Source organism: Ascidiella aspersa, chromosome 4 (assembly GCF_963924565.1).
Source record: "Ascidiella aspersa chromosome 4, kaAscAspe10.2, whole genome shotgun sequence".
Taxonomy (NCBI): domain Eukaryota; kingdom Metazoa; phylum Chordata; class Ascidiacea; order Phlebobranchia; family Ascidiidae; genus Ascidiella; species Ascidiella aspersa.
This window is the reverse complement of record NC_139450.1, coordinates 4,432,074-4,454,140: the sequence shown is the minus strand read 5'-3', so window position 1 is coordinate 4,454,140 and position 22,067 is coordinate 4,432,074. Positions and strand designations below refer to the sequence as shown.

The following is a 22,067-nucleotide window of genomic DNA, read 5'->3' as shown; positions in this document are numbered from 1 at the left end:
TACGTAATAAGAAATGGAAAAGGCTTGAAGGTTAAGTTAACGTCACGGCTACATCATAATTAATTAGATTACGTTACTACTCCATGTGCACGTCGACTCGAGTCTCGGGTAGTTTTACGTGGACTTACACTCTACGTGGACTTTAACTCTACCCATACTATCAAGAACTGGTTAGTAACCAAGTGTTCCACTGACGTTTTCAGGGGTTTATATTGCTAACATTATGCTGGGTAAGAAAATAAGAAAAGAGCAAAAAGGGTGTGTGTTTCTGACACAAAATGGCGACTTCCATTTCGCAACACTGCAGACCAGATCGAAACTATGGTAAGCTACTCGGTGATTCCCCTATTTTTCACCAACAGGGTGTTTTTTTGGTTTTTATTTTAATAAAGTCCAGTCCTCATAGTCAAGCCATTTGTGAAATATTTTTTAACCAAAAGTACAATTCAGTATTAATGCCCGATATTTTGAAAGATAGTGTGTATTCAAGGCGGTCTGTATTCTCTAGAAGATGCACAGCTTATATTTTTTCAAATAAATTTGTGTGCAAACCTTAATAGTAAATTGGGCGCTGGTCTTGACAGTAATGGGATAATAAATATAGTAATAATACTACCTACGCCAACTAAAACGCTAACTCGAACCTTATCTCAAATAATTTTAAGAATATAAATCCCCAGATGACAATGTGGTAGAATTCTAGACCAGCGTTCTTGTTTTTAAATATAAGAATTCCCAAGGAATGTTTTAAGAATTTTTTTGAGGCACACAGTTTAACAACCATTTTTCAAATGCTGAATTTGATGACTTTTAAATTATATGGAAGCCTAACTATTTTTTTTACTTTTAGAGTGTTAAATTGTGATAATCATGGCTGAACAGTCTGCTTTGAAAATTTTGGAGTTACATAAACCTTATTTGTGTGAGCACATCCATTATTCTAAATGTAAGTTCATAGCTCAAAGTTTGAAAGTGGACGGAATTATTTCTCAAGGTATGCCAAGTTTTTAGTTTTGTATATGTTTTGAATTGTCGCTTTTACCAAACAAAAAATTGTCCTCAACACAATGTTGTAAATTATTATCAAACCAATACCATTTGGTGTAATCTTAATTAAGCTTCCAGTTTCTACTGAGCACTTATCCAATTTTTGTTAGCATCTTTTATTTTAATACACAAAGACTGGGATAGGCCAGCTAGTTAGTTGAACCTTGTTGCATGCTAAATAATACAGAATTTAGCAGGCAATAGTGATATGGTTTATTTGGTTTCTCAACATGGTCCCGTATGATCCTGCATTACTCACAGTTTGAACCTTACCTCAGGCTAGTTTAAGATAAATATTTTTAAAAAATCAACTGATTTGGTTAATCTCCAAGGCTGACAAGTAATATATGCTTATAATATGCTTATAAATGTTTGCAGAGGATTATCACCTTATTGACACTTCAGACGACTCTGTGAAAACTGACAAGTTAATTGATTGTGTGGTAAAATGTAAGGAGGATAAAAGAACTTTTGCCTCTTTTTTAAATGCTTTACCCAAGGGTAAGTAAAGTTCAATCATTTAATTTAAGTTGGCATGTGATAGTTAGTGCTTTAAAATCATTAATTTGTATGTCTTGATAATTAAAAACTTTTTAAACACGTTTGTCTTTTGTTTGGTGGCAGTTTCTTATTCAACAATGTCTGGTTTATTTAGCAATTTCCGATGGATAATAATAATCTTTAACAATTCTTGATTTATGCTGATTTGCAGGACTTGAGTATGTTAAGTTATATTTACAACACGGAAAAGTTTACATCAGCAAAAGAGAGGAAATGTACAAGCACGTTGTAGGAATATCCATGCAAGTGCTAGTTGAGAAACTTAGTGGTGAAGAGCTGGTTAATTTTTTAGATTTTGATCGGCACACCAGGTGATAATTTGGAGAAAATCCAATTTATAATGTAAACTTAATAGATTTATTAAAAATAAGTGTTGATTTAAAAAGGGTTTTAAACTAAAACAAATCTCAATAATAAAAGTTTTAATTTTGTTACTTTTTTGTAAATGAAGATTACGTTTATGGTTTAAAGTTTAAACTAACTTATGTGCACTACTATGATTAAAATAGTACTTATTTTGCGGTTCATTGCAATGTATTAAACAAAGACTGTAACCCTAATGGAATACATGACAATTTAAGGGAAATGATTCAAGCAAAACCGACAAACATGGAAAAGACATTTATGATGCTTGATGAATTAAACAAACGTCCGAACGGCATAACTGGCCTGGTTAAAGAACTTGAAACCGGAAATCATGGCGACATGTCACATGTTATACAATTTTTAAATGGATATGGTACAAGTAGTTTTGTTTTATGTTAAATTATTTACAAGTATTAGGTTTTTATGTTAAATTACCTTGAAATAGTTAAGTTTTTATATTAAATAATCTACAAATATTTAGTTTTCATGTTAAATTATCTACAAATAGTTTAGTTTTTATAATAAATTATCTAAGATCAAGGGTTTTAAAATTCCACTGTTGTGAATTATGTGAGTTGTTTGTTACAATTATTTACCATACTTATGGTCAGACTTTCAAAGCTCATCTCTATACATTCTAATAAAAAATATTTTATGTTTAGAAAACAAAGAAGACAAGAAAATTCATTTTGAAACATTCCTCATAATTTGCAAGAATTACTGTGAAATTTCAAAGTGTTTGGAACCAAATGATATTTTATGTCATATGAGCTTGGAAGAAAGTTTCAAGTAATTTTTTAGTGACTATTAATTTTTGTAAACACATTACAAGCCAATTCCCCTACAGCACATTGAAATTAAATAATGACTTACCTAAGTAAAAATAAAAGGGCATTTGGAAAACATGCTATCACAAAGTTTAGTTTATTATACTGTAATATAAATGCATCATTTCCTAAAGTTATTTTTTGATTTTTGGTATTTTATACAGGTTAGGTTCGTACAGAAACTAATCATGCTTATTTTATACGGTGAAACATACGTTTCTGCAAAGTTTTTAGAAAATATTTTTCTGTCAAATCTGTTTTTACTAAACAGACTAGATATCATACAGTATAAAATAACGAACTAAAATTTGATTCAAAAGCAAGAATCTTTCTTTCAGATTTTATTGTCTGAGAGGGCTCTACATAACTTACAACCAATGTTTTTTTTTAAGGTGTTTTGGGGGACCGAAACGGTTCCCCAAATTTCTCCAGTGGTTTCCCAAAAAATAGTAAATAATTCGTTTAAGCAAATATGGCTATTTTTTGGTATTTAAATGAAACACTTGCGGTCTCTTAAAACTACTTAGCGGTCACCCAAACCAAACCTTAAAAAAAAACCTGCTTACAACTATTATTTATCTCTAGAAAAATGGACCCATCAGTTTTAGATCAACAAAGAATCACTAAATTATACACCAAAATGTGTTTTAGTTTAATATTTTGAATGTAATAAAATCATTCTCTAACATTTGTAATTTTTATCAGAGAATCAATTGCTAACTTGGATCCTAGAGAAAAGCGTGTTGAAGCCCTAATGACCTATTTGGTAAATAAGCCATCAGGATGGTTTAAAACTTTTATTCAAGCTTTGCATGATGCAGAAAAGGACTATTCTGCCCTGATAGCGACTCTGGAAAATACAGGTAACTAGAAAATTTGTCAGGTCTTTGGATTATCTAAACTGGCAGTTCTTGTGTTTTAAGTTTCTCCAATCAAGTTTAAGGTGTTTTTTAAAGTTGTTTAAAAAGTCAAAAAATGACTGGTCGTTTAACTAATACTAAAAAAATATGTGATATATGCAATTTCTGTGTAAAGTGACAATTTTTTTTAATGAGCTTGAAATTGTTTTTTTTTTAATTCGGTCAAGTCGTCTTGTGTAGCAAATTGCTGATTTTAATATTTGTTTTATTTCAAACAGATGTTGAAAAGGAAATTAATTCAGAAGATATTTCTGGCTGTTCAAGTAATCAGGTACGATATTGATTTATGGAAGAAGTGTATATTAACTAAAGTTGATTTATTTGTAGAGCGTTGAAATGAGTTCAATTTCTGAACATGGAATTGGACCAATGGATCAAGCGATTCCAGACTGTCAAGGTGCAAAAAAGATTAGTTCATTGTTTGCTAAATAAATATGTAAATGTTACTTCACATAAGCAAGCTGAAATGTTTGTTCAAAGAAGTTCCACATAAAAAAAAATAAATGAGTTTTTTTTAGTTTTTCTAATATAATTAATTTAATGACTATTTGTGAAGAAATGTAAGTTTGTTTTATATCTCAAATTTTAGTTGTGGAGAATCCCTCATGTCAACCAGAAAATCAAAATTCAGAAACTGCAATGAGTGGAGGTGAATCTACAGTTGACAGTCAACATAACATAATTAAGTAATGTGCTTTTATAGTATTTTAAGCTGGTGTTGGAACCCAAAGCCTACTTGGCCTATTCAAAGTGGCTAATCAAATTTTAGGGAGGCAAAAAAAACATAAATGTATAGGTTGTGTTTAGAAGTAGTAGAGCTATCAAATGTAAAACTTAGTCAACTAAATTGTTCTGTCTTTTGTCATTTTTGTTTACTTAAAAAATTGTGCAATTTAAGTGTCCCACAGCTCTGTATAAGCTTCCCATACATGCTTTAAATTAACTAGCGTAAACCATACTTAAAACGTTGAATACAAGACGAAACTGCATCTTTCGACATTCCCGGCATAGCGAAGGGTTTAAAAAGATCTTCAAATCAACTGTGTCATTAGGATTTTAAGCATTTATAGCATAAATGTAGCAGAAATTCGATGCTCAAAGAAACCAATATTGGGTTTATTAATAAAAAAATAGGCAAATTTTATAAAAACAAATTGAATGGCGGATTATTTTAGGTCAGTCCAATATATTTCTGCTAATAATCCCTTATCTTTTTGTTGTAATTTAACCTATGGCCTACAACAAATAAATCAAATTTATTTTGATGTTTAATTAACGGTTTGTTAATTTGCTCAGTTAGTTGTTACCCAACATACTACTAATGTTTGTTCAAGTCCCTAACATTGTCATTTCAAGTTTGTAGTTCTGAAACCCATACAAAAGTGGAGCATATGCTACTATAGTTAATATGTATTTCATCGAAGCGATAAGCTGTGCTTTTAAGTGGATATTTTTTCATGAGTTTCACAGAACATTCATTGTAGTGCTATACAACGGTATGTAACAGTATGCCGCACAAACTTCATTAATTTTTTTACACTTTTTTATCATAAATATTAAGGAAAAAGACAAGTCGCTTTGCATAACGCAAGTTTAGAAACAACAACAACAACCAATTGTTGCTGAAAGCTAAAGCGGTAAACACACAACCGTGTACTTAGATAAATCCTAAATCTAGTTATAAAAGATAAAAAAAGATAAAAGATAAACATATTCGAACAATATAAGAGTGGTATTGCTATTAAAGTCCAACAAACATGAAGAGACAACCAAAAATAGGTTTACAAGCCTAAACTATTGTTTCTAATAAAGTACACAAAGGCCATAGTTTAGGTGTATTTACCAACAGTAATAAGTTGTGTTTTTTAATAAAATGTCCCTTAAGCTTTTCACGTAAAATGCCTACTACCTCAACACAGCTTAATGTATTGCTTATTTACACCAAATGTTGCAAATCGTTACTTTTTTTCAGTAGTAGAAAGTCCTTCAATTCCACCAGCGGATCAAAGTATGGAAACTACTTCATGTCCAGCAGAAAATACAGTTGCCAGCAGAGGTTAGTCGTTAATTTGTTGACATTATTCAACCTCATTACAGTATTTTTGGTTCTAAATAGTTGAAAATTAGAATATGTGATTTTTGATGCAAAAATAATTCACATGAATAATAAAATTCTAACATTTTATGAACTATTTTGCAAAACAAGTTGTTACCTAGCACGGTATTTATTCTGAAAAAAAAAATCTGTTTTAAAATCATTTGTGTGCTTTGTTTATTAAGTGCAATTAATTAGCTTTTAATGATTGGGATGCATCTTTACAACACCAATGATAACTGGTTGGCAAAAATAATTTTAAGTACTCATTTGATAATGGCAGTAACGACTAGGCGGATTACAAGAAAGTTTTTTTGCATAAATTAGTAATTTATAAATTTCAGTTATATTTAAAATCAATACTTAAAAATAATTTCATCACCTAAGTTTAACTTTTTGTCTTACTTGTATGTCGGGATTCAGCTATTTTCTTAAGCTGCTATCGAATATAGATGAGCTGTTATTGGATGTAGGCATTTCAGCTCATTAGTTTAGTTAACCTATAATAACCTATGTTAACTAAACTTATCTTTATCAACGAAATTATGACCCAGCAGTTTCTGTATCAGAATAAAATACAAGTATGAAACGATCGTTATTGCAAGTTCAATTTGTTTCAGTTGAACCAATCGGCCAAGAATCAACAGAAAACCATTTTCCCGAAAGAGCGTCGTCCTCAAACGAAACACCTCTCAACAATCTAAATATTGAAGCGGAGCAGAATTCAAGCGTTCAGCATGAAAACCAAACTGGTAATATTTCGAAAAGAGTTTTGGTGTTAACTAAAAATAAAACAGCTATGTTTGCCTTAAAATAGTTCTATACTACTTCTAAAATAATAGATAAGTATGCTGTACATATTGTTGCTGTATACGTCTTGTTGTCCCATAGTAGCCTAAACTAACAACAAGAAAACAGAAAATATTCGTTAGAATGAATTTTCGTGGTATCATGTTGGTCTCATGTAATTGAGCTTCTTTATATCTTCAGTGTGTTAACTGCAAAACGTATGGTGACTTTTTGTAATGTTGTTGGCCTTTCTATGGACAAAAGGTACAGTCTTGAGTTCTAAAATGAGAATAAAAATTAGTCTCACTAAAACATTTTTGAAGAAATACAACCTTTTAATAAATATATCAAATCGGTTAGTGTTTAACGAATACAAGTTAAAGTGTAAACATTATTATTGATGAAACAGAAATATATATTCCGCGTATTGTGAACTATGAAATAAACGAGAAAGTTCAGGCAAAATGAGACATAGTTCAAATTGATCAAATAACAAAGGTATTCCTTGTTGAAAGCTCTTTAGAAGTTGCTTTAAATTTCCATGTACACCTATTCTTAGCATTCATCGTGCGTTATCCTAAAATTTATATTATTTCCCTCTTTTATCAGAAGGCAGCCCATCTGGGCTTCCTGAGCTCAAGTTGCGTGACTACCAGGAAAGATTGGCAGCCCCTGGTTTGAAAGGCGAAAACAGCATGATTTGCTCAAGCACAGGTTTGTAGGAATACACGTTTGATGATACAAAGCTATTTTTTAATAAAATTAAAAATGTTCTGGCTATAAAATTACTTTTGCGTGCGCATTTGTAAACATTTCTAAAAACAACAAAAGATAACGCATAATTATTTATTTAGTTTAATAATCACAGAACAGAAAATATAGGTTACTCATTGAGTCGGTCAAAATGGTCCTCCTGACAAAAATAACTGTTTTATTCTAACAGACCAATGTTTTTCAACTACAGTGTAATGCTTTCTTATTTTTTAAAACACCTTTTAAAACGTTGTATATGATCAACTTCTTTCGAATGCTCTTTAATGACCTGCTATCAATATTTCTTCTCACTTTTTACCTACTACTTAATTACATATACTTTCAGGAAGTGGGAAAACTTTTGTGGCGCTCAAAATTTGCAAAAATCACCTGGAAACGACTGAAAATCCCAAAGTTGTGTTTCTCGTTCCTAGAGTTGCACTTGTTGCTCAGCAACACAAACTTTTTAAAAGGTAATATTAGGTAAAATATGATTCAGAACGTTTTGACAGGTTATTTCCCACAAAAAACTACCAATGAACAATTGGTCCTTTGTATATTTACGTTGGTCCTTCGTATATTTATTTACCCCTTTAGTTTGTTAATATTCAACAGACTTACAAAATCAGTCGATCAACAAAGGATCTTTAAGCAATCCAGGCCGGGATGAAAAAAGTTTTTGCTTGCAGTTAAAACTCACTTGGACTTAACTAAGTTCGTAAAACTAACCTGTGGTTAGATTCGAACTCGCGACCTCGGTCATACGGGGACCGTCGTTCTATCAACTGAGCTACACAGGCTCAAAAGGTGCAGGTCGAGAAACAGCTATAACACTGTAGCCTGCTGAATACTGTTCGTAAAACTAGTCTGGTAAGATTCGAACTCACGACCTCGGCTATATCGGGACCGTCGCTCTACCAACTGTGCTACACAGGCTCAGAAATAAGCGAGTCAAGAAACAACCCTAGCACCGTTGTCAGCTGCATCGCGTAACTAAAAGCAGTTTGCAATGGGATTCGACCTCACAACCTAGATCTACACAGGCTCAGAGAGGAGCGAGTGTAGAAATAAAGCATAGCATAGCATTGCTTTCTGCAACCTGTTTCTGCAGTGGGGTTTGAACTTACGACCTTGGTTAAACCGGGACTGCCGCTCTTCCAACTGAGCTTAAAACTTCCTGCAGCAAATTTTTCGTCAAAATTTATTATTTGTTTTTGTAGTTACTTAGGGGATGCCCCTGAACTGCTGCATTGCGTCACTGGCGAAACCAGCTCGAAATTTCCAGTTTTTAGGTCGATTCAGAAGTACAAGGTCACCTTCATGACGCCACAAGTTCTGCTCAACATACTCAAGTCAGTCTTATTTGTATTTATTTTTAACCACTGTGTTTTGTACGAAACCTGAATGTGGAAAATGTATATCAATGAGGTTTGAATGTATGCAATAATTCCGGTGCAACTTCGGCATTACAAAACGTAAAAACAGTCTTTTGCTCTTGGTTGCCTTGATTAATACCTTTGTGGTAAACATTTCTCATATATTTTGGTGGTTGTGCCGCCATTTTTTAACCTTTGTTAGTGTGCCGGAAGTGAATAAAGGTTGCGGAGTACTATTCTAAGCCTGCGCTGTTGTATAATGGAAGTTTAACATGATTTTCAGGGACGAATTGATGAACATAACCGACTTCACTCTCCTAATTATCGACGAGTGTCATCACGCATTGAAGAACGATCCTTGCAACAACATCATGAAGATTTACTTAGACCTGAGACTAACCCAACAAAGCCCTGCCTTGCCGCAAGTAAGGGAATCCTAAGTATCTTTGCTTGATAGAAATTTGAAAGGTTTTTTTGGCTGGCGAGCCAGTTTAGACAGTGTTGTAGACAGCCAATGTCAAGTCATTCGTGAAACAACTTAAATTCAAGTCAAGTCAGTTCAAAAAATAGCAAATCAATTCCCAGTCAACTCAAACGGTAAAAACTTAATTTAAAGTCAAGTCTTTTTAAATAAATAGCAAGTCAAGTCCTAGTTAAGTCATTATTATAGCAAGCCATCTTTTAGTCAAGTTACTCTTATAATAATAAAACGATAAACCATTAAACTTGGTAAACTCGTACGATTATGAGGAATAGCTCAACTAAAAATAACAAAACAAAACATGTGGCAATCTAATCATTTTACGTGCAAATTTTGTATAAAATAGCGCAATTTATAAATAGCCTAATTTTATAATGAAATGTTAAGTGAAAACACTTAATTTCAATCCAAACCACCTTACTCAGTTACTTAATTCATAGTCAAGTCAATTGAAAACAAATACTTAAGTGTTCTTAACGTTGCTCCATGTCAAGTTAAACACGAATTTTGAAACACAATGGCTGGAGGTTGTACTTAGATGTAGAATGATTGATATTTAACGCCAATACAGAAGTAGGAAATTTATAGATAATTGCGCTTTAGATCTTGTTGCTTTCTAGCTGTTGTTTTGTGTTTCCGTTCTGTCACAAGTTTATTCGGCAAATAGGTAAAAAGAAAAAACATTGCTCTAACGTACTTTTTCATCCAGATAATCGGCATGACTGCCTCTCCTGGTATGGGAGTCGCCAAGCGAGTGAAGCAAGCAGAAGACAACATAAAGGCTTTGCTGGCCAACCTGGACATTACAACTGCTCCTGTGCCGGTCCGGATCAAGCAAGAAGACGCCAAAGAGGGTAAAGCTACTTTGCGAAATGTTTAAAAGCCGCGTTTTTTCTTGTACGCCGATGGTGTGGCCCTGTAAACATTTGACCTCATACCCAAGTTTTACATTTTATAATCGCTTTTAATTTATTGAAGAATATCAGCGCATTTTCGACCTAAAATATTTCGATAAATTTGTGTCAAAGTGAAATCCGAAATTTGTATTACAAGCCCGGTTTAATGTCTGAGACGGATTGAAACCCAAAACCTTTGGAATTATTTGTTGATCTACTTTCTAAAAAAACGCATCTTTTTAAAGGAAAACCTTTTTTAGTCGTTTACCCATATTCTCTTCAAATGTATAAGTCAGTCGCGCTTCCATTTTGATTGCAATTCTATCTAGTGTTGCAGACCACAACTGATCAAAATAAAACCAAAACTTTACAATTTGTATATGGCACAATTTTTCGCAAATGGAGATGTATATTTTCTGTTGCAGCCGTGATCATAGTTTCCCGCTCACCACAAGACAAGTTTCGTCAGAGTATCCACAAATCAATGGACGACATTCAACAACTCGTTGAAACCGAGATATCCAGGAACACGAATGGTAAATCATCAAAATCGAACATAATCCTAAAAACAAGAATGCTAAATGGCCTTAAAGACAACATATGCCTCTAAAAATGTGAAACATGTGACATGATTTTTAATCTGTACTTGTTTGTTTTTTCGGGGTGGGTATTGAGTGGGGTTAGAACTTAGGTTAGGGTTGAAATTATTGGGTGAGTTAGTGATATAGTTACGGGTGGGGTTTGGGATAGGAAAGAATTTTTACGGGTTTAGTTCTTATTCAGATTTTATCTTGTTTCGATCAATTTAGTTACACAAGTAATCTCAAAAAATTCCTAGATGTCTTGCTCAAACTAAAAAAAATAATTATATAGGGTTACAATTTTGGGATGATTTACAGATAAAGTTTTTGAGCATAATGGTCGGAGTTTGTGGTAAGACGTAATAAGAATATCAAAGCCCATACCGAAGTATGTGTATCATTTTGGACGTTTCGAATAACTTGATGAATCAAAAATTAATCGTAAAATAACGCCAAAAAATTCCTATAGTTGCTGTTTTTCCATTAAATAACATGACTGTTTTACAATGTTGTGGACACGTCATTTGTAAAATAACTTAGGTCCAAGTCAACTCATTTTTAAGATAACTCAAGTCAAGTCCAAAAACGCAACTTACAGCAACAAAATTGTTTTATGTTCAAAAATTAGAATAAATAACAAAAATTAAAAAAAATACATTGAAAACACTTAATTTCACCCAAGTAATTTGTCTAAAAGACTAAAGTCAAGTCAAATCATTTTTGCAAAAGACTTGTGACTTAAGTGCACGTAAGTCAAGTCATTGTTTTAAGTTATACAACACTGTTTTTTTTTTTGTAAATGGCAGCGCTGGTGGGCAAGAAGATAGAATACGACCTAAAGTCTCGTCAGGGAAGCCAGGATTACGAGGCTTGGGTTGTTACCTTGAGAAACAGAAGCAAACCCTTGGATGAAGGAGATCTCAGTTATAAGCTGATGATGTATGCAGAAGCCCTGCTGGTAGGTAACTGTTATTACCACACATGTCAGAGTTTTTCTTGGTCGAGTGATTATTTGAATAGATTTGTGACCCGCGAAATATTAATTACTTTAGTCTTGCCTATTTTTTTTTTATTTGCATCCAATTTAATAGTTTACGTGTTTTCGCGTAGAGATGTCCGATAGTATCGGATCGGTGCCGATACCCGATGCCAAGAGGTAGTATCGGTAGTTGTCCGATACTAGGGTAATATCGGTGCCGATCCGATACCAAATTTACATATTTATCAAATCAATAGAAAAACAAAATTCGATTTTTTTCCACGGCGGTTAATTTGCCTAGAGTCGGACTCAAAACGGTTTCCAACTCGACTTTGTTTATTCAAACGGAGTCGAACTCGAGTTGTTTTAACCTTTAGCTCTGACCAGAACAGTTTTGCAATTGCGACATTTTTTCGTTTAGTTTTACAACACTGCCCTGGTTCTTAACGACCACGTGCGTAGCTCGGACGCCGAGGACCAGCTTTACCGGGATATGTACAAGATTCAGTCCGAACATCCCGTTTGCAAGAGACTATACGCTATCTACAAAAAACACAGTAAGTTTAACTAAGGTTAATTATTTATATTTACTGTAAGGTTGTCTTTTGTTAAATTATTTCAATTTAAAAGTAATATAAGTTACTTTTTTTGTAAAAATTTTAATTTTTTTTTCCAATTTTTTCTATTTTTTTCTTTAACATACAGTAAGTCAAATTTCCTTGAATTCTTGAATTTTTGTTTTATTTTGAATAGCCCCGAGTAACATGATATTTTTGGACATGCCTAAATGGAATGCGATCTGATATTATTTTTACTTTTCAATAGCGGTAAAACGAATCAATATTATAAACTTGTATGCGGATAATAATGATTCTATATTATCGAATCTATCTTGTTAAATACGTTCCGACAATATCTGGTATATTATATGGCCGATACAATGATACGATATTATCGGACAAATCCATTTTGTTTAGTTTTATCCGATAATATCGGATATCTATGGGACCGATACAATGATATTATCGGACAAATCCAACTTGTTGAATAATATCCTATAATATATCTATAGTGGCGATACAATGATCCAATGTTATCGGACAAATCCATCTTGTTGTCTCGCAGAGGAAGTACCACTGAACGCAATCAATCCACTCCTGTCCAAACTGACTGGAGTCCTCATTGAAGAGTTTGGGAAGAAGCCTTCTTCACTCTGCATCATCTTCGTGAAGACGCGGAGCATCGCAAACTACCTGATCGTGTACATGAAGGAGGACCAAAAACTTACAAATCTTAAACTCAACCCGAAGATGCTAACGGGGGCCGGAGCTAGGGGCGAACTCGGAGGTGAAATATTGTGAAAATGGGGTTAATCTGGTTTAGAGCATAATGGTTGGAGGTTGTAGTAAGACGTAATAAGAATATCAAAGCCCATACAGAAGAAGGTATCGTCAAGGTTGTTGAAAATTAATCAAGAGTTATTCGAAACGTTCAACATGTTACCTACTTCTGTATGGGCTTTGGTAATCTGGTTTAGATGAGTAAATTGATCAGTTGATGTTCGGGTTCTCCCGATTTTTACTAGCTGCATCGGCAAAATTCTACCGCTATTTTTGACAGATTTATGAAAATATAGCAAAGCGTTTTTTTTTTAATTGCAAATTTGTTGTTCGCTTTTCATTATCCATTTAGTCACTTCGTTTTTGGTCAATCTGTGTGTAAAGTGAGGTGATAAAATAATATTTCTAAATAGTGTTAGAACCTTTCTTCGGTCTACATTATTGTTTAAATCATTGCATCTCCATACCCACTTATTCAATGGTACAAACAATTAAACAAATAAAATATAAACCATGTTGAAAATGAATATATATTCGAAACGTTCAAAGTGCTACCTACTTTTGTATGGGCTTTCATAATTTTACTACGTCTTACTACAACCTCCGACTGATATGCTCCAAAATATAATATAATATAAGTTAAGTTGAAATACTCAAAGATAATTTAATCATAACTGAAATTCCTGTGTTGTTATGGAATCGGATCGGCTCCGATCCGATATTATCGGACATATATTAGTGGTCTTAATTTGCTTGGTATCAAAAGAATATTAAAAACGAAAAATACATGGGTTTCCAAAAAAATGTGCATTTCCGCAACTTACTTGAATAGGTATGACGAAACCTGACCAGGAGCACACATTGGAGCAGTTTAGAGAATCCAAGTGCAAAGTGATCGTAGCCACATCGGTCGGCGAAGAGGGACTTGATATCAAGGCTTGTAACCTGGTCATCAACTACAACTATTCAACTAACGAGGTTGGACACATACAACGGAAAGGTGACTAGCTCATTTATTATTGTAGCATTGCTGATAGTTGCCATGTCTTATTCTTGGTAGCAGGGCTGCGGAGTCGGTTAAAAATACCCGAGTCTGACTCCGGCCAAAAAACTAAACACGAGTCCGACTCCCGAGTCCCGAGTCCGACTCCGGTCAAATGTGTGATTTTGTCGAGTCCCGAGTCCGGCCCTGACTCTACAGCCTGTATTCCGCCAATTACGTAACTAAAATAATTTGGATATTCTCCAATGCACTTATAGGAGTGTATGATTCATTCACCCACAATACATGGTTAGAAAATATTCCACCTTGCTATCCCGCCTTTAGAATTTCAAGTTGGCAGCCATATCAGTTCTAAAAATTTGGTACTGCGCATGCGCATGTCGGACTCGGGACTCGGGTAATTTTACGTGGTCTTACTCGAGTCCCGAGTCCGACTCCAGTAAAACAACCAACTCCTCGAGTCCGTCTCCGCAGCCCTGCTTGGGAGCTGACTAAACAGGACAAATACACTAGCTTATGTATCTATCTTTAAACGTACGTTAAAGTAGGGTTATAGGATACTTGAAATTTGATACCAATACGCGATATATTTAGGTAAAAATTACGGGAGTCTGGCCCGAAATTTAATGACGTCCTTACTATGTTTAAGCAGAATTAATGGATACAAGAACAATTTTTGAAGTATTTTCCTCACTTAATTGAACCAAAATTTGCTTTGGCGTCCAGCTTTTCAGTCAATATCACTTGTTGACCTAAATTTTTTTGAAAAATTCACCTTCCGGGTGGAAAACGCTGCTTTGGATTGCAAATCATAGCAAAAATGTTCAAGTTAATTTGGTATCGAATCGTACCGATATTATTACTTCGGGTATCGCCTCCTAACAAGTTCAACAATCATTTCTCCCTATAGTTTCTTCACAGGTCGAAAACAACCTAAAAAAATGCAAAAAAATAGAAAATTTGTGTGTTTTTACGGAGAAAAACTATATCACATTTTCTTAGTAAAATATCGGCTGAAATGTCCGTAAAATTTTACCGATACCGATATATCGATAAAATCAAGATATCGGCTCCAATTTTTTTCTTTGGACATCCCTAGCTACTACAGTTTTCAGTCTGTTGTGTCGTCACAAACCCCATTGTTTGGTCACAGGGCGAGGTAGGGCTGAGGACAGCAAGACAGTGATGCTTGCTTATGACGACAGTGGTCACGTGGCAAAAGAGCGGGAAAACAAGATCCGGGTCGAGCTGATCGACGAACTGCTGGAAACCATACAAAGAACCGACCCCGTGACCTTGAAAAAAGAGGTGAAACGAGGTTTTTCAGAGTTTGCCTAGATTTTTGTTTCAACCAACATTAGGCAAAAAAGAGCAAGTTCAGACTATTTGCCAGGTAAAATTTTTTTTAAGTCATCTATCCATCAAGGAGCAATAAAACTAGACAAACAAGGCAGAAAAACGAAGAGAAATTAGTATAATGCGATTTAAATACAGTTTGGTTCGTCTTTTAAAATTTTGTATTAATTCACAAGTTTGTAGCTCTGATAGCTTTTGCCCCGAAAACGAACACTGGCACTAAAAGTCCTGATAAATATATCCGATAATATCAGATCGGAGCCGATACCCCTTCCCAGCAATATTATCAGCACTCGTCCGATACTAGTGATATCGATACCGATCCGATATAAATATAGCGATGATTTGGGATTTAATTGGGATATAACTTCTTGAAAGCCACTTTTATCTTGAAACATAAATTTATTAAAAAATTCTAAACTTTGTAACATTTTGTTTCGTTAATTTTGCTTGTTTGAACATCGTAATGACGTCATTTAGTTTCAGTTTAGATCTCCATACTTTTTGTCCGAAATTTTGGATTTTGGTATCGTAATAAAACGTCAAATACAGGCATCCCTAAATTACTTTAAAATACTTAAGTATCAGCCCTATTCAAATACGCTGGTATTTTGAAAAAATGTGATTTCTTGGATTCGCAGATCCGCGAAATTCAAACCGAGCGAAAGAAGCTTCGAGATTTCGAGGAGAAACAGCGGAAATTGAAGCAACAGAGGGAGAAGGGAAAATCGAACAAAGGCTTCACAATGTTGTGTCTCTGGTGCAAAAGAAAGGTCACCGATTCGACGCAACTTCGACACATCAACAACCAAGTGAGATGACAAAAAACAAAAATAGCTTGTCGAAATATCTTGACTCAGGGCTGCGGAGTTGGGTAAAAACAAAGTCCCGAGCCCGGCTTTGACTCTATACAGCCTTTATTCCGCCAATTTACGTAATTCAAATAGGGTGGATTTTCGGCAATCCTCTCATAGAGGTTTCCTGTAATTCATCCACCCACAATACGTGATTGGAAAATATTACACTATTTACTATTCCACCTTTACAATTTACAGTTTGCTGCCGCACGTCCGACTCGGGACTCGGGTAGTTTTACGCAGTCTTACTCGAGTCTCGAGTCCGACTCCAGCAAAACAAACCGACTACGTCGAGTCCGACTCTGACTCCGCAGCCCTGCTTTTAATTGCTTTAAACCAGGGGTTCTTAAACTTTTTTTACCGCGGACCCTAACATTTTTTTTGGCCTCGTGTGGACCACGGTAGGAAAAAAAAATGACGTCATAAATTGACGTCAAAATACAAATAAACTGTATAAATCCGCCGATTTCGGTCCAAAAATGTGAAAGTGGAATGGAGTCTAAATACATACAGTGCAAATTCGTTTTATTATTAATTAAACTGTTTTCTTTGAGAAAATGGAAGCTTCTTAAATATACACTTATATTTCAATTAGGCCTTCATGGACCCCCTAAAATTAGTTCACGGACCCCCAAGGGGGCCATGGACCCCAGTTTAAGAACCCCTGCTTTAAACTATGATAAAGTCATCCTGCGCTTATAGAATAGTTACACCACTTATTAATGGATAAGCTTCATGTAATGAGGTACACTATAAACACAGATTAGTAATGTAGTATGAAAATGAATCTCAAAGACAAATAGGTCCAGCAAATCGACATCATCTCAATGAAGATGTTTCGAGAACTACTTGCATTATCATTGGGTATTGTGACTGTGAAATAAATCCAAACCTCACTTATAAAATGTGGAACACAATTGTTATCATTTAAATTTTTAGTCGTTCAGAGCGCATTAATTAGCACTTTCAGGCGTTGAACAGATACAGGGGGTTGATACGGTGTCAACGTTTCATTCGGGGCTGCAGTCTTAGATACGACTCTAGTTTTCGCATTCTGCCTCAGGGTATAAGTTAAATTTTTTTGAAGCCCATTTTTTTACGTATTTTTATTTAAAACTAGATTTTGTAAGATGTCATGAAAAAGAAGCATTTTTCCTAGAACTAAATTTTACAAGAAGATGTCATAAAAATCGCTGTACCTTTTGCTTGTTATATTATATATTATGTATCAACTTTATTGCTGTATTTTTGTAATTTGTAGTCTAAGTAAATTCGCGATATATTTTTTAACATTTTTAACTACTAATTGTATTACACTGTAAACCACAAAAAATCTTCAGTTGAGTAATTGCGTGACGATTTTTTTAAATACTAAACTTACTTTCCTGGATATTTTCAGCACCGCGTCATCATAGACCCGACCCTGGCAGCAAAAGCCGAACTGAAAATCGAAAGTGACGTCACAAAGTGGAAGAAGATGAAGAACGACGACGAGGTGGTAGTGGGGAAGTTCTTCTGCAAAAACAGGGAGTGCAGGTGCTTGAATGTCGCTTTAATATATTTAAGCCTGAGTTAAGACCCGCGAAAAGAGTCTTTTTAGATGTAAAACTGACTTTTACCATCGTTGGTACTGTATGGATCAGGCACGCCGGAGCGATTTAAGGGCAAGGGGGGGGGGCGACTTTTTTGGTAAGGGCAACATAGACCGCAGGCGAGCCTAGCGAGCCGAAATATTGGGGGGTCCGTGATACGTGTTTATCAACACTTAAACAGTCCGGGGGTAGTCCCCCGAAAAAAATTTTTGCGGCCACGTCCTCTAGATTGGCTTAAAATGTTACCAAAAATGTTTTAACAAATGTCAAGCATGTCATTTTACGAATTCGGCTTGAGCCAAGTTTCTTAACGTTGTGAAAGCAATAGATCATTTTTCATGAAAAGGAAACTTTTGAATACTCGTTTTAACAATTTTTTTTTTTTTTAAATACTCGTTTTAACAATTTTGATTTTTTTTCTGTTATCATGTTGCTCTGTTTCTAGCTCACATTGTAACTCTGTCTGTGTGTCTTAGGTTCCACTAGGGCTACCGCATGCTTTTAACATGTTTTTATAAGAGGTACAAATGTGTGATCAATAAACAGATATGCTCACAGTCTTCGTACCATTTTTATATAAAACTTACATAAAACTTCCAAGAAAAAAATGACAAAAAAACTTGTTTTTAACATTTACCCTTTTTTTTAGTTATAATATTTCGCATTGTAACTCTGTCTGTGTGTCCTAGGTGCCACTGGGGCTACCGCATGCGTCACCTTAGCTCGCCAGTCTACGTTCCCAGAGTCGACAGCTTCGTTTTCACGACGGACACGGGATTCAGGGACACCTTCAAAAAGTGGAGTCTTGTGCCGTTCGCCATCCAGGAAATCTCGTGGGCCGATATCGAGCGTCTACTGCCCTCTAACGACGCCGCAGAGGAAGAGGATGAAAATACTTACGAATAAAAAAATATAAAAGTTTTGAAAAAAGCGCGATCCGGCAATTTTAGAATTTATGTTTTCCAACTCTTTGGCCCTACCTTGACACGGCAGTAAAAAAAAATATATATATATATAAAGTTAAAATATATGAAAAAAAGCGCTTCCAGCAATTTCAAATTTAGTTGCTCAAACTTTTCGGCTACCTTTAAACAGCAGGGGTCCTTAAACTTTTTTTAACGCTGGCCTATAAAAATATTATTAGGAACCGAGGTCGGAATGATTTTTTTACCGAAAACTGCTAAAAAGGGTGTCTAAACTAAAATGGTGTCCAAAGACATTCAGTGCTATAAAACACGTTTTTTGGAAAAAATTATCACTTTTTAAATGTACTTTTATTTTAATTATGCTTTCATGGAACTGTTAAAACCAGTGCACGTATACCAAAGCGTTCCTTGGAACCTAGTTTAAGAACCCCTGTTATGCAGGATTTAAAACGGCAAGGTAAAACTACTCTTGCCCTGCAGCAAACAAACTTAATGCAACTCGTGTATGTTCATTAAACATGTAGACTTTCGTCTCTTCTATGTACGGTAGCTCTTGGATGCAAATATTTACGGCTAAAAATAAGATATGAGTGTAAAAAGTTTGTTTTCGTCTATTTTTTTTGCTTTTAAATTAGGGGTAAGTTTAATTTTAAATGTTTGTTGTTATTCCACCATGGTTGGAACAGTTTGGAAGGTTATGATGGGTGAAAAAGAAGTTAAAAGTTTTTATTTTTTAGCTAAATTCCTATTTTTAGGCTTTGTTGTTATGCCTTAACTTATAGATGGTTAATATAATTATTTTTTGTGATTTTTGTTTGTAAATTTGTTATACCTTTTACGAACTTGTTCGACGTCCAATTCTTTTCACTTTCTAAAAAAAATCTAAAAAAATGCAATCAAGAAACTCTAAAAAAAATAAAGCGACGTTCCTTTTAACCAATTTTCGCAGGTAAACCTTACCGGTGAAAAAAAAATGTTTTTTTTATCAGGCTATCCCTCTATCTCCTTGAATAGATTTAACTTTGTGACGTTATCTGGAAATTGTAATGCGTTCTGGAAAGAACATTTTAATATTTTCGTAAGAAGTCATTCTACTTTCCGCCTGCTTGTATGGCTATTAGACATTATGTACTATACAATCCCTTTCATTATTCTCATTGTTTTGTGTATGGTGTCACTACCTAATCTTTATGTTCGATAAAGTCAGGGTAATACCAGATAGTGGGAGTAAAATGCTTGTTTATTAATTGTGAGCTTTGTGGAGCAACCAAACCCAGCGTCTTTCTTGCGCGCCATTTTTTTTTGTTCGCCAAGTAAAAAGTTCCCAACTGCAAACTTAAGATTAATACACACATATATCTACTATATAGAAGGCATCGATGAATGCAGTTTAGAATATATTTAGCTGAATGTTATTTTTCTTTATGCTTGTAAATTTTTTTTTTTACTTGTTTTACTTTTTTGTATTGTTTCTTCAAAAAAAAGTATATACATATTATTCTTTTTTTTTCGAATTTATACTTACAATTTGTTTAAAACAAAATACTAGCACTTATATCGGTGTCCATTCTACTTTAATAATTTCTTTTTCCATTTTCATGAACCTAATTGTGATATTCGTGCACGCGGTTTTAACTGTTTTGTGATTTTTAATGTTGTTGATGAAGTGATTTTAATGAACAAAGATCCCCTTGTAACATATATAATATGTCTAAACATTGTCGTTTTCTGTAACTCCTGTTCAGTGATAAAGTTGTCAGTCTAATTCAGGGTTGGGCAACCTAAAGGAGGGTGCACAAAATCTTGTTCCTCCATCGAGTGTATATTGCAAAACCCCCATAGTTTCATCCCTCATTAATAAAAGTCGTTACGGTTGTTATAAGATGCGTTAAGTCTACACAGTTAAAATTTAACGGCCCGCAGGACCTGAGCTTGGTTTTTACCCGCGACCAGAGAAATGTTGTTCGATCCTTGTTTACTTTATGCCCAATTTCCATCTGAATAAAGATGCAACAATCTCTTTTCAAAACAATGCAACCCCAAAAGTGTAGACTAGATTTATACAGCACCTATGTTAGATTACAGATTAGGCTAGTTGTAAAAAGATTTTATTTTCTGCACACGACCTGCTTGAAACATTTCTGATTGTCCTCTTTGAATCCCCTGGACAAATGTCGTTATTTAAAGAAATTAATGTAAAAGGAATATACATTCAGACAAGTTGCCTTGTAGCATCACTGTTTATAAATTAAGTATAGCGATGCTGTTTGGAAGCGCGTAGGCCTAAATTCAAAGAAAACATAAAACTGTCAAATAAATAGTAAAATAATTTTTGCAAAATTGTTCGCATTAAAAGATTTACTGATTCAAAATAATTACACTACGGAATTGTAATGTGTGTAATAGTATCATTGGAGAACCAAGTTAATTCGCTTTTAGGTAACACCATCGAGTTTATTTCAGTATATAAAGCATAAAGTAAAATAATCCAACAGTTTATGTGGTTCTAATACGAAGTTTAAAAATAACGGCTGTATGCAACCTACAGAAGCCACAAAAACAGGTAGCCTAATAGGTTACAAAAGACGCCAGCGCCTAAGTTGGGAAACTTTGAAACACACGGTCTATTCATAAGCAAACTATTTTTGCAACTTGGTTAAGGGCGCAGTCCATTTATTGGTAATCAACCATTCGTATTACTTCCCCAACGCTTCTATTGAGAATCAACCGGCTGAAATACTTCCGTAAAATCACACGCGACCCGTGCGTTTTAAGTAGGTTACCTAGCAGACAAAAGTTAGCAATTTCGTACGAACATCTTATGCCTTTTACTCGCATTTGGATAATGCTCTTCGGACACAAGTTAATAGCTGTTTGGGTTAAAAGCAGGGAGTCGAACCGTTTGACTGTTCCGGTTCAGGTTCGGTTCGGGTTCAAGAATTTTTTCGGAATCCGGTTCAGTTCCGGTTTCGGTTCGGAGGAATTTAAAAGTTCCGTTTCAGCTCCGGTTCAAACATCGCTATTTTAAAACCGGTTCATAAAGTTTCGGTTCAGATACAATATAATTTGCGTTAAATCTCAAAATGTGGGTCGATAAATGTAGAGAATAATGTTTGAATTGTAAGTCATTTAATCTAAGTTACGTGATGTATTAAAAAAACAGCAACTCATTATTGAAATATCTAAAAAACAGGGAGTCGAACCGTTTGACTTTTCCGGTTCAGCTCCGGTTCGACTAAATTTATTTTCAAAACCGGTTTTTTAAGTTCCGGTTCGGATGCAATATGAGATGAAAATGTGGGTCACTAAATGTAGAGTTACG

The 22,067-nt window shown here is 34.5% G+C and overlaps 3 protein-coding genes and 1 long non-coding RNA gene across 4 annotated transcripts; all 4 read left to right on the top strand.

Moving 5' to 3' along the window:
• Nucleotides 1-870: 870 nt before the first annotated feature.
• Nucleotides 871-2,767, top strand: LOC146146746 (uncharacterized). The gene is made up of 5 exons (XM_083387033.1): nucleotides 871-994; nucleotides 1,426-1,548; nucleotides 1,760-1,919; nucleotides 2,190-2,347; nucleotides 2,637-2,767. Exons 1-5 carry the CDS (start codon nucleotides 871-873, stop codon nucleotides 2,765-2,767), a joined length of 696 nt encoding a protein of 231 aa, XP_083243159.1.
• Nucleotides 2,768-3,508: 741 nt separating this feature from the next.
• LOC146146745 (uncharacterized) lies at nucleotides 3,509-4,159 on the top strand. Its single transcript, XR_014494783.1, has 3 exons — nucleotides 3,509-3,664; nucleotides 3,940-3,992; nucleotides 4,049-4,159. It is a non-coding gene; the product is annotated as an uncharacterized LOC146146745 (long non-coding RNA).
• A 152-nt stretch (nucleotides 4,160-4,311) lies between these two features.
• Nucleotides 4,312-12,242, top strand: LOC146146744 (antiviral innate immune response receptor RIG-I-like). The gene is made up of 11 exons (XM_083387032.1): nucleotides 4,312-4,370; nucleotides 5,694-5,777; nucleotides 6,437-6,568; nucleotides 7,215-7,319; nucleotides 7,705-7,831; nucleotides 8,579-8,710; nucleotides 9,018-9,159; nucleotides 9,925-10,069; nucleotides 10,537-10,647; nucleotides 11,499-11,650; nucleotides 12,093-12,242. Exons 1-11 carry the CDS (start codon nucleotides 4,361-4,363, stop codon nucleotides 12,240-12,242), a joined length of 1,290 nt encoding a protein of 429 aa, XP_083243158.1. The 5' UTR covers nucleotides 4,312-4,360.
• Nucleotides 12,243-12,796: 554 nt separating this feature from the next.
• Nucleotides 12,797-19,652, top strand: LOC146146743 (ATP-dependent RNA helicase DHX58-like). The gene is made up of 6 exons (XM_083387063.1): nucleotides 12,797-13,018; nucleotides 13,844-14,011; nucleotides 15,168-15,322; nucleotides 16,012-16,182; nucleotides 17,627-17,763; nucleotides 18,509-19,652. The coding sequence occupies exons 1-6, from the start codon at nucleotides 12,937-12,939 to the stop codon at nucleotides 18,723-18,725; spliced, it is 930 nt and encodes a 309-aa protein (XP_083243189.1). The 5' UTR covers nucleotides 12,797-12,936; the 3' UTR covers nucleotides 18,726-19,652.
• The last annotated feature ends 2,415 nt before the right edge of the window (nucleotides 19,653-22,067 follow it).

Excerpts from the sequence above, each read along its gene's own strand:
- LOC146146746 (XM_083387033.1), top strand. The coding sequence starts at position 871 with ATGGCTGAACAGTCTGCTTTGAAAATTTTGGAGTTACATAAACCTTAT. Across the intron at positions 995-1,425 it reads GGACGGAATTATTTCTCAAG|AGGATTATCACCTTATTGAC; the intron begins GTATGCCAAGTT and ends AAATGTTTGCAG. Across the intron at positions 2,348-2,636 it reads ACAATTTTTAAATGGATATG|AAAACAAAGAAGACAAGAAA; the intron begins GTACAAGTAGTT and ends TTTTATGTTTAG.
- LOC146146744 (XM_083387032.1), top strand. Across the intron at positions 7,320-7,704 it reads CATGATTTGCTCAAGCACAG|GAAGTGGGAAAACTTTTGTG; the intron begins GTTTGTAGGAAT and ends ATATACTTTCAG. Across the intron at positions 7,832-8,578 it reads CAACACAAACTTTTTAAAAG|TTACTTAGGGGATGCCCCTG; the intron begins GTAATATTAGGT and ends TTGTTTTTGTAG.
- LOC146146743 (XM_083387063.1), top strand. The coding sequence starts at position 12,937 with ATGAAGGAGGACCAAAAACTTACAAATCTTAAACTCAACCCGAAGATG. Across the intron at positions 13,019-13,843 it reads AGCTAGGGGCGAACTCGGAG|GTATGACGAAACCTGACCAG; the intron begins GTGAAATATTGT and ends TTACTTGAATAG. Across the intron at positions 17,764-18,508 it reads TGCAAAAACAGGGAGTGCAG|GTGCCACTGGGGCTACCGCA; the intron begins GTGCTTGAATGT and ends TGTGTGTCCTAG.